General features: G+C 50.0%; 1 protein-coding gene across 1 annotated transcript in view; it reads left to right on the forward strand.

The window, feature by feature from the left end:
- arhgap32b (Rho GTPase activating protein 32b) overlaps positions 1–11,291 on the forward strand; it is a 40,098-nt gene extending 28,807 nt beyond the window's left edge. Inside the window, exons 12-14 of the mRNA XM_084320608.1 lie at positions 1,092–1,388; positions 1,701–4,394; positions 7,990–11,291. Of these exons, the coding sequence (XP_084176734.1) occupies positions 1,092–1,388; positions 1,701–4,394; positions 7,990–9,876 (4,878 nt within the window). The 3' untranslated portion in view covers positions 9,877–11,291. The remainder of the gene's footprint in view (positions 1–1,091; positions 1,389–1,700; positions 4,395–7,989) is intronic.
- The last annotated feature ends 767 nt before the right edge of the window (positions 11,292–12,058 follow it).

Consider the following 12,058-nt stretch of genomic DNA (forward strand, 5'->3'; position numbering starts at 1 on the left):
AGCCTCCAGCTCCAACAAGGATTCTCCTGTGCTGCAGCTGGACCCTATTGGTAACGTTACTGTGCTTTGGTCATATCACATTCAGCAAGCCCTCAGCTCGAATACGCATTGAATCAATGTTATAAGACATTGATATCAGGAGCTATCTGTAGCTACTGCTAGCTGGCTAGATGACGTTAAGACAGAACTTTTTAGTTCAATGTGACATTTCGTTTTGAACAGTGAACTAGCGTCAGCTAACGCAAGCTAACGGAGGTATCAACATGGACTACTAAACTTGCTGGAGCATTTGTTGATATCAGGAGCTATCAGTAGCTAGCCGGCTAAATACCGTTAGACAATGCCTACTAAAAGTGAATAGTTGACTGGGTAATTTTGTTTAAACAGTAACGATAGCTAGGTAGCTAACGTTAGCTCAGGTCGAATGCACTATAGACTCGAGCAGAGGAGCCGCCTCTCAGTCCTCTGTGTTTACAAACTGTACACGGGTACGGGCGGGGCTAGGGAGGAGGAGCAGCGGCAGTTTGCAGGTCCTGTGTGTCTGAGACAGACAGCGAGTGAGATCTCCGCTTGATCAGTTTCCGTGATCGCCGAATATGACTCATTATCGGAATTCGCCAATCGCATATTTATACTGATTATCGGCCGATAACGATAGGTGGCCGATCGATCGGGGCATCCCTACTGAATACATGTTATTACTGAGTACATGTTATTACTGAATACATGTTATTACTGAGTACATGTTATTACTGAGTTATTACTGAATATATGTTATTACTGAGTACATGTTATTACTGAGTACATGTTATTACTGAGTACATGTTATTACTGAATACATGTTATTACTGAGTACATGTTATTACTGAGTACATGTTATTACTGAATACATGTTATTACTGAGTACATGTTATTACTGAATACATGCTATTATTACTTGTTCCGGTCTGTCGTTGCTCTCATTCCATCTGTTACCCTTTAATAAATGTTGAATAATTAGATTGGTCATCTCTCCCAGGCGGTCTTAGTCCGTTTTTGCCCGGTAAAGTCAAGAGAAGTAAAAGCAGTGGGTTGTTGTTTTTCCTCTTCAGATCGAGGCAGAGGAGAGTGTCCGGCCCCCAGAGGAGAGTGTCCGGCCCCCAGAGGAGAGTGTCCGGCCCCCAGCCCTTCCTGAGCCCTCTGAGCAGCAGGCAGCACCAGCAGCTGCTCTACATCCTAAACAACAGCCTGTTCCACAAACACAACCTCAACCACAAACACAGCCACAACCCCACCCTCAGACACAACCCCACCCTCAGACACAACCCCACCCTCAGACACAACCCCACCCTCAGACACAACCCCACCCTCAGACACAACCCCACCCTCAGACACAACCCCACCCTCAGACACAACCCCACCCTCAGACACAACCCCACCCTCAGACACAACCCCACCCTCAGACACAACCCCACCCTCAGACACAACCCCACCCTCAGACACAACCCCACCCTCAGACACAACCCCACCCTCAGACACAACCCCACCCTCAGACACAACCCCACCCTCAGACACAACCCCACCCTCAGACACAACCCCACCCTCAGACACAACCCCAGCCCCACCCTCAGACACAACTCCTGCTCCACCCTCAGACACAACCCCAACCCCAGCTCCACCCTCAGACACAACCCCACCCTCAGACACAACCCCACCCTCAGACACAACCCCAGCCCCACGCTCAGACACAACCCCAGCCCCACGCTCAGACACAACCCCAGCCCCTGCTCCACCCTCAGACACAACCCCAGCCCCACGCTCAGACACAACCCCAGCCCCTGCTCCACCCTCAGACACAACCCCAGCCCCACGCTCAGACACAACCCCAGCCCCTGCTCCACGCTCAGACACAACCCCAGCCCCACGCTCAGACACAACCCCAGCCCCACGCTCAGACACAACCCCAGCCCCTGCTCCACGCTCAGACACAACCCCAGCCCCTGCTCCACGCTCAGACACAACCCCAGCCCCACGCTCAGACACAACCCCAGCCCCTGCTCCACCCTCAGACACAACCCCAGCCCCTGCTCCACGCTCAGACACAACCCCAGCCCCTGCTCCACGCTCAGACACAACCCCAGCCCCTGCTCCACGCTCAGACACAACCCCAACCCCTGCTCCACGCTCAGCCCCTGCTCCACGCTCAGTCACGTTCCCAGGCTACCGCCAGAGTGGCCCCTACCTCAGCCGAACCCGTCGAGAAACCGTGGGAGGCCATAAAGCCGGTGCAGCCGTCGTGCGCGGAGCCCGTTAAACACCACCGCGACGCCCCCCGCGGAGCCACGCCCCCCACCCCTCCCATCCGCTCCATCGAGAGCAGACTGGCCGCCGCGGCGCTCAGCCGAGAGACGGAGACCTCCTTCTTCCACACGCCGGCCGAGGGTTCGACGACGCCCGGCCTCCCGGAGGACGCCGCCGCCTCGCCTCACCGTCCTCCGTCTCCTCCTCGCAAGTCTTCCACCCACCAGCCGGCCTCCTACCCGTACCACTCCAAAGCGGAGGCCGTCTCACAGGAGCCTCCAGGGGGCGGGGCTTACTACCACCAGAGGGCCGCTCCCGCGGGCCCACCACAGTCCCTGCCGCCACACCACTACCGGCCGGACAGTGTGCCCCCGCACCTCTCGTACGTGTCCAAATCGGAGCCCCAGATACCTTACAGTGCCCGCGTGGACACCCGCTACGCCACCCTGGGCCCCAGGTCCTACCACCACCACCACCACTCCATGAAGTCCAGGGGCAACAACAACCACAACCCCCAGGCTGCTGTGTACGTCTCCCCGGGGCCGGGGCATCCGGGTCACGGCTACCACGGAGCCCTGGAGAGGATCCACGCTTACTCCACTATCCGTAGAGTCCACTCCCTCCACGTCCCCTCGGTGCCCATCCAACGCACCGAGGTCCCTCCAGAGGAGGATCTGTTCTACTACCAGAGGCCCGTCTACCAGTGTAAGGCCTACCAACAGCCACCGCCACCACCTCCACCGCCGCCGCCGCCGCCACCACAGCAGTCCTCGCAGGCCGACTACCACGTCACCCAGCTGCAGCCTTATTTCGAAAACGGACGGGTCCAGTATCGCTACAGTCCCTACTCGGGCGCCAACCCCCTGGAGGCTCCCTTCTACGACGTGGACCCCTACGGCACCATTCGTCTCCGGCACTGCCACTCCTACGGCGGTCGAGAGCCGGCACCCCCCGGCGGCGGCGGCGCGGCGGTGACCCGGCCGGGGGGCAAGGTGAGCGCGTACCACTACCTGTCCCGTCACGTCCTCCCGCCGCCGGGCCAGGAGCACAGCTTCGTGAGCAGGGACATGCCTCCCGGCCAAGGGGGGGCGCCCAAGGGAGTCGCCGCCGCCGCCGCCGTCTACTTGGCCTGGGACCCCGAGGAGTCTGAGCGGCTCCGCATGCACTCGATCCGCAGGGAGAGCAGGGCCAGGCAGAAGGTCAAAGGCCCGGTGCTGTCGCAGTACGACAACGTGGGCCTGTTCTCCCCCACCGCGGAGACGTCGGGCTACGAGACCCTCCACTCGCGCAGCAAATCGGACCCCGGCGGGAAGGGTGTGCCGATGATGGCGGCCGAGAGCAACGACGACGGGCGGTACCACCCCCGACACCAGGCGTCGGACCCCGACGGCTTCAGATACACGGAGACGGACCAGCACTGCCAGGGGCCCGCACCTGGTGGTGACCAACCGGAGGGATCTGCCAAACAGAGCGGCTCCAAGAAGAACCAGTTCTCCCACTCCCTCCCTCCCACGCTGAGCCACCAGCAGCAGGACGGCGGCCGCCGCGAGTACGAGCCCGGAGAACAGAAGACGACACACAGGCAGCAGGACTACCCCGCCAAGAGGACCTTCCAGCCGCGCTACGAGTGCCCCGACGCCGACCAGCACCACAACAGAACTACCGGCGGCTTCCACGGTACGGCCGACCAGAACAGAACTACTACTGGCTTCCATGTCATGGCCGACCAGCAGGCGGCTCCTACCAGAGAGCGTCCTAAGCCAGAGAGATCGCACAGCGTTCGAGAGCAGCAGCAGCAGCAGCACTACGGCCAGGCCGCCCACGAGCCGGCGGACAGAGACCACTCCTACCAGAGACACGGCACTATGACGGCGCAGTCGCACTACGATAACCTGGACGACTACCGGCCGGCACCGCAGCCACAACAACAAGCCCCCGTTCCAAAACGAGCAGGCGGCTCCGGACCGTTCCCCAACCCTGGATTCACGGTGGGCCACCACCACCACCACCACCACAACAACAACAACAGGGCCTACTCTACCGCCTTGGGCCAGGGAGCCTTTATTCAAACTGACCTGGCTCTCCAGAGGCCAGAGACGGAGATACGTACAGAATGAAGAGAGGTTTGGAAGAATAAATATAGTGTCAAATAGTCTTCAGAACAGGTTAAGGAAAGCAGATCAATAGACTCAGCCTCTGCCGGACAGCGGACTGTCTCGTGAACCTTATTTTTGTTCCTCTGTATTTTTTATGAATTGTAAAGAAAATCTTTAAAAAAAAAAAGAGACTTTTTACAGAAAGTTCTGAATGTACCAGAAATTATTGTCTAATAGGTTGTGTGTGTTCTGACTGATTTGAGAGATGGTAGCCAGTCCTAAATGTATATTATATTCAAAATATAAGGTACATTTGATTCAACCAGAACCGCAAAAATGTAAAATATATATATATATAAATAGGATAGCTAGTAAAAAAAATATCAAAATACAAAAAAAAGGGATTTTCTTTTTCTTTGTGTTAATAGGTTTTTTTTTTTTTGTGAATAGGTTTTTTTCTTTTCTTTGGTTATATAGGTGAGGCGGTCGGGTACAAGCATTAACGGGGATTACGGTTTGCATTTCAGAAATGCATGTACTCCATCTCCTACAGAACAGTTCTGTGTACTTCGATATCAAAATGTGTACTTAACTGGATGTTACAGCACAAGTCATTGAAGGAGGTCATCTCTGTAGGTCATCGTGCCCCCCTCCCTCTTCATCATGCCCCCCTCCCTCTTTACCATTAAGTAGACGACGGTACAGTTGGTCCATTCCGTCTCCAGACATCTGTGAATTGGCCTATTTCACTATTACCTAACTATGTACACTGGTCATATTATATCGCGACTGTGTGAGAGAGTAGCTGCCACTTGCTCACATTGAAAACGACCAGAGCGTGTTAAAAATTACCGTTTTGTAAATTGCCAAATAATGACGTTTATGACGTTTTCGTAATTGCGGTTGTAGTGATGAGACGCAGATCTATGCCTGGTCTTTTAATTTATTAAACAGCTGTTGCGATGGCTAAGATAAATATAGCAAAATCCCCCTTCATCATGAGTAGCTAACCCCACAAGACGTGTTTTTACATAGTAATGTCATAGTGAAATAGGTTGCTTCAGGCCCAGAAGTTAGTTATCGTAACGGGTTACTTTCACTTAATATAGTAGGTTATTAATATCTTAATTCATCTGACTGTGCCATTTTGTATGTATCTTTGCTATAAAAAAATTGAATTCAACTCTTAATGGAATGTTTTGGGACTTTGTTTGTTCTTCATTGTAAGAGGGACCAAACAACTTTGCCAAAGTCCAGGCTCACGAACACGTTCTTCTTGCACAGTACGAGTTTCAAGACGGGGAGTTTACGAATTACTTGTTGTACCTTCAGATGTTATTTTCTGTTTTGTTTTTTCTTTCATAATTTTTTCTTTTCCTCCATCCATTTCAAAGGACATGCGTGAACTGGAGTAACTGTCCTGAATAAAGTTACTTGAAAACAAAATGTCTTTTCAAACTATATAGTGAACTACATGACTATCAAATCAAATGTATTTTTAGAAGGGATCTCCATTCTTAGATGTCGGTGATGGTAGTGTTGCAGGCGAAACAGTTGGTAAGTATGTACATACCGTAATTCCTCTAATAGTGACCTGTATTCAATTACAAACCGGGTCTCTATTAATGGCCGGGTGCGCTCTTGAGCTAAGCAATTATAAGCCGACCTCCTAATACAAGCCGGGTTACTAATATACTGAGCTGCATACTGAGCTGCTAAGGTAAAGTTACTTGATTTCACTTTGAAAACGTTGAAATGACCAGTGACCACCTGTAATTGCACTGTTTACTATTTCATACAGTACTTGGTTTCAATAAATGAACCCAGTACATTTTACTGGGTTCAAACCGACACAAAATGTTGATTTATTCATTATGATCCGTTTGAAAATTAGAAATATAGGCCTCTCTCTTATACATGCCTCCTCCTAATAAAAGTCTGGTACCCGCTACAGTTTAAGCAAATACAAGCCCGGGTCACTATTAGAGGAATTACGTTATACGTGTAATGAAAGACAAATATGTACATGTAATAGAAACTGGGGTACATAAGAACAATTTGAAAGATTGAAAATAGAATAGAGCTGATGACAGATCCATTTGAGGTATGGGGGCGGCGTAGGGAGGATCACATCCTCCCGGTCATCATCACGGGACGTCGTCCACTCCGGTCATCACCACAAGACATCCACTCACAGGGAGACGGGGACAGGCGTTAGACAGTTTGTGTGTTTGTGATGGGCGGACATAGCAATAGATGCATGTAGTAAGCATATATGTGAATAGAATAGATAGATGTAGTAAGCAGGGGGCGTTTTTAGGGTTAGAAAACATTGGGGGCTTCAGCCCGGGGGGTGAATTACGCAATTTTAGAGTAATTAGAATACTGAAGAACTAGATTAGAGGTTCTCAAAGTGAGGTCCAGGTCCATGAGAGGGATCTGGGCAGTCCCCATAGAAAATTCAAAGTTAACAGGACCAAATCATCAGTTTCTTATTTATTTATTTAACCTTTATTTAGCCAGATAAAACATTGATCTGGTCCAAGAGGCCCCAACAGGAGTACAAATATACATACATACATACATACATACATACATACATACATACATACATACATACATACATACATACATACATACATACATACATACATACATATACATACATACACACATATACACCAATAACTAAATAAAAACAGTTAAGAATCATACACATTAACAAACAAACATATTATGCACAGCCTATGTACAAAAGAAATAAACAGTTAATCTCTAGTCTTTACAGTTTTCTTCGATTGCATAAACACTCAAATCAAAAGTATTACACAATTATCAAAACCTTACACTCAAGGAGCAAAACATAGGCCCAGATTTGCACCCCTATAACCACAATGTCAGCCTCACACTTTTTGCAAAACAATACACAGTGAAAACACTAAACACACTTGCATTACATTAGACACAGAATGTCAAATTACCACACATATGAGCCAATTGGTTAAACACAGCCATCAGATGCACAAACACACCATTGCTTAATTGTAGATACACCAATCAGGTTTAAGCACTATAAAAATGCAGCAGGTGAGTTCACCTGTCTCCAACCAAAATGGAAGGAGAGTGAACTACTGTACACACAGAACGTGAAAATATGCAATACATTCACCAAACACTACACAAGACAACCAATGATGCAGACTGATGAAAATATACATTTTCTCTCCATATACCCAAATCAGTCAACATGGAGAATCGCAACAAAAGATTATCTTGCCAAATCCAGCTAGGCAAAGAGATAATGTCTAGTATTTTTTGTACTCTATTTAAATTTCTTCTATTTTTGTTTTTGTTTTACTGTCATTTTAACCTGTACTGGATACAGTATTTTATGTTTGTCTGATATTTGCTGAGCTTACAGTGTTATGCACACTGTAACTGGGACATGTTTTGTTGTGATTCTCCATGTTGAAATGTTGACTGATTTGGTTATATGGAGAGACCATTTATATTTGTATCAGTCTGCATCATTGATTTGGGTATATGGAGAGAAAATGTTTTTTGTCATCAGTCTGTACTTCCGTCTCCTCCTCGCAAGTCTTCCACCCACCAGCCGGCCTCCTACCCGTACCACTCCAAAGCGGAGGCCGTCTCACAGGAGCCTCCAGGGGGCGGGGCTTACTACCACCAGAGGGCCGCTCCCGCGGGCCCACCACAGTCCCTGCCGCCACACCACTACCGGCCGGACAGTGTGCCCCCGCACCTCTCGTACGTGTCCAAATCGGAGCCCCAGATACCTTACAGTGCCCGCGTGGACACCCGCTACGCCACCCTGGGCCCCAGGTCCTACCACCACCACCACCACTCCATGAAGTCCAGGGGCAACAACAACCACAACCCCCAGGCTGCTGTGTACGTCTCCCCGGGGCCGGGGCATCCGGGTCACGGCTACCACGGAGCCCTGGAGAGGATCCACGCTTACTCCACTATCCGTAGAGTCCACTCCCTCCACGTCCCCTCGGTGCCCATCCAACGCACCGAGGTCCCTCCAGAGGAGGATCTGTTCTACTACCAGAGGCCCGTCTACCAGTGTAAGGCCTACCAACAGCCACCGCCACCACCTCCACCGCCGCCGCCGCCGCCACCACAGCAGTCCTCGCAGGCCGACTACCACGTCACCCAGCTGCAGCCTTATTTCGAAAACGGACGGGTCCAGTATCGCTACAGTCCCTACTCGGGCGCCAACCCCCTGGAGGCTCCCTTCTACGACGTGGACCCCTACGGCACCATTCGTCTCCGGCACTGCCACTCCTACGGCGGTCGAGAGCCGGCACCCCCCGGCGGCGGCGGCGCGGCGGTGACCCGGCCGGGGGGCAAGGTGAGCGCGTACCACTACCTGTCCCGTCACGTCCTCCCGCCGCCGGGCCAGGAGCACAGCTTCGTGAGCAGGGACATGCCTCCCGGCCAAGGGGGGGCGCCCAAGGGAGTCGCCGCCGCCGCCGCCGTCTACTTGGCCTGGGACCCCGAGGAGTCTGAGCGGCTCCGCATGCACTCGATCCGCAGGGAGAGCAGGGCCAGGCAGAAGGTCAAAGGCCCGGTGCTGTCGCAGTACGACAACGTGGGCCTGTTCTCCCCCACCGCGGAGACGTCGGGCTACGAGACCCTCCACTCGCGCAGCAAATCGGACCCCGGCGGGAAGGGTGTGCCGATGATGGCGGCCGAGAGCAACGACGACGGGCGGTACCACCCCCGACACCAGGCGTCGGACCCCGACGGCTTCAGATACACGGAGACGGACCAGCACTGCCAGGGGCCCGCACCTGGTGGTGACCAACCGGAGGGATCTGCCAAACAGAGCGGCTCCAAGAAGAACCAGTTCTCCCACTCCCTCCCTCCCACGCTGAGCCACCAGCAGCAGGACGGCGGCCGCCGCGAGTACGAGCCCGGAGAACAGAAGACGACACACAGGCAGCAGGACTACCCCGCCAAGAGGACCTTCCAGCCGCGCTACGAGTGCCCCGACGCCGACCAGCACCACAACAGAACTACCGGCGGCTTCCACGGTACGGCCGACCAGAACAGAACTACTACTGGCTTCCATGTCATGGCCGACCAGCAGGCGGCTCCTACCAGAGAGCGTCCTAAGCCAGAGAGATCGCACAGCGTTCGAGAGCAGCAGCAGCAGCAGCACTACGGCCAGGCCGCCCACGAGCCGGCGGACAGAGACCACTCCTACCAGAGACACGGCACTATGACGGCGCAGTCGCACTACGATAACCTGGACGACTACCGGCCGGCACCGCAGCCACAACAACAAGCCCCCGTTCCAAAACGAGCAGGCGGCTCCGGACCGTTCCCCAACCCTGGATTCACGGTGGGCCACCACCACCACCACCACAACAACAACAACAGGGCCTACTCTACCGCCTTGGGCCAGGGAGCCTTTATTCAAACTGACCTGGCTCTCCAGAGGCCAGAGACGGAGATACGTACAGAATGAAGAGAGGTTTGGAAGAATAAATATAGTGTCAAATAGTCTTCAGAACAGGTTAAGGAAAGCAGATCAATAGACTCAGCCTCTGCCGGACAGCGGACTGTCTCGTGAACCTTATTTTTGTTCCTCTGTATTTTTTATGAATTGTAAAGAAAATCTTTAAAAAAAAAAAGAGACTTTTTACAGAAAGTTCTGAATGTACCAGAAATTATTGTCTAATAGGTTGTGTGTGTTCTGACTGATTTGAGAGATGGTAGCCAGTCCTAAATGTATATTATATTCAAAATATAAGGTACATTTGATTCAACCAGAACCGCAAAAATGTAAAATATATATATATATAAATAGGATAGCTAGTAAAAAAAATATCAAAATACAAAAAAAAGGGATTTTCTTTTTCTTTGTGTTAATAGTTTTTTTTTTTTTTGTGAATAGGTTTTTTTCTTTTCTTTGGTTATATAGGTGAGGCGGTCGGGTACAAGCATTAACGGGGATTACGGTTTGCATTTCAGAAATGCATGTACTCCATCTCCTACAGAACAGTTCTGTGTACTTCGATATCAAAATGTGTACTTAACTGGATGTTACAGCACAAGTCATTGAAGGAGGTCATCTCTGTAGGTCATCGTGCCCCCCTCCCTCTTCATCATGCCCCCCTCCCTCTTTACCATTAAGTAGACGACGGTACAGTTGGTCCATTCCGTCTCCAGACATCTGTGAATTGGCCTATTTCACTATTACCTAACTATGTACACTGGTCATATTATATCGCGACTGTGTGAGAGAGTAGCTGCCACTTGCTCACATTGAAAACGACCAGAGCGTGTTAAAAATTACCGTTTTGTAAATTGCCAAATAATGACGTTTATGACGTTTTCGTAATTGCGGTTGTAGTGATGAGACGCAGATCTATGCCTGGTCTTTTAATTTATTAAACAGCTGTTGCGATGGCTAAGATAAATATAGCAAAATCCCCCTTCATCATGAGTAGCTAACCCCACAAGACGTGTTTTTACATAGTAATGTCATAGTGAAATAGGTTGCTTCAGGCCCAGAAGTTAGTTATCGTAACGGGTTACTTTCACTTAATATAGTAGGTTATTAATATCTTAATTCATCTGACTGTGCCATTTTGTATGTATCTTTGCTATAAAAAAATTGAATTCAACTCTTAATGGAATGTTTTGGGACTTTGTTTGTTCTTCATTGTAAGAGGGACCAAACAACTTTGCCAAAGTCCAGGCTCACGAACACGTTCTTCTTGCACAGTACGAGTTTCAAGACGGGGAGTTTACGAATTACTTGTTGTACCTTCAGATGTTATTTTCTGTTTTGTTTTTTCTTTCATAATTTTTTCTTTTCCTCCATCCATTTCAAAGGACATGCGTGAACTGGAGTAACTGTCCTGAATAAAGTTACTTGAAAACAAAATGTCTTTTCAAACTATATAGTGAACTACATGACTATCAAATCAAATGTATTTTTAGAAGGGATCTCCATTCTTAGATGTCGGTGATGGTAGTGTTGCAGGCGAAACAGTTGGTAAGTATGTACATACCGTAATTCCTCTAATAGTGACCTGTATTCAATTACAAACCGGGTCTCTATTAATGGCCGGGTGCGCTCTTGAGCTAAGCAATTATAAGCCGACCTCCTAATACAAGCCGGGTTACTAATATACTGAGCTGCATACTGAGCTGCTAAGGTAAAGTTACTTGATTTCACTTTGAAAACGTTGAAATGACCAGTGACCACCTGTAATTGCACTGTTTACTATTTCATACAGTACTTGGTTTCAATAAATGAACCCAGTACATTTTACTGGGTTCAAACCGACACAAAATGTTGATTTATTCATTATGATCCGTTTGAAAATTAGAAATATAGGCCTCTCTCTTATACATGCCTCCTCCTAATAAAAGTCTGGTACCCGCTACAGTTTAAGCAAATACAAGCCCGGGTCACTATTAGAGGAATTACGTTATACGTGTAATGAAAGACAAATATGTACATGTAATAGAAACTGGGGTACATAAGAACAATTTGAAAGATTGAAAATAGAATAGAGCTGATGACAGATCCATTTGAGGTATGGGGGCGGCGTAGGGAGGATCACATCCTCCCGGTCATCATCACGGGACGTCGTCCACTCCGGTCATCACCACAAGACATCCACTCACAGGGAGAC

Source organism: Notolepis coatsorum (assembly GCF_963971535.1).
Source record: "Notolepis coatsorum genome assembly, chromosome: 8".
In the NCBI taxonomy this organism is placed as follows: Eukaryota; Metazoa; Chordata; class Actinopteri; order Aulopiformes; family Paralepididae; genus Notolepis; species Notolepis coatsorum.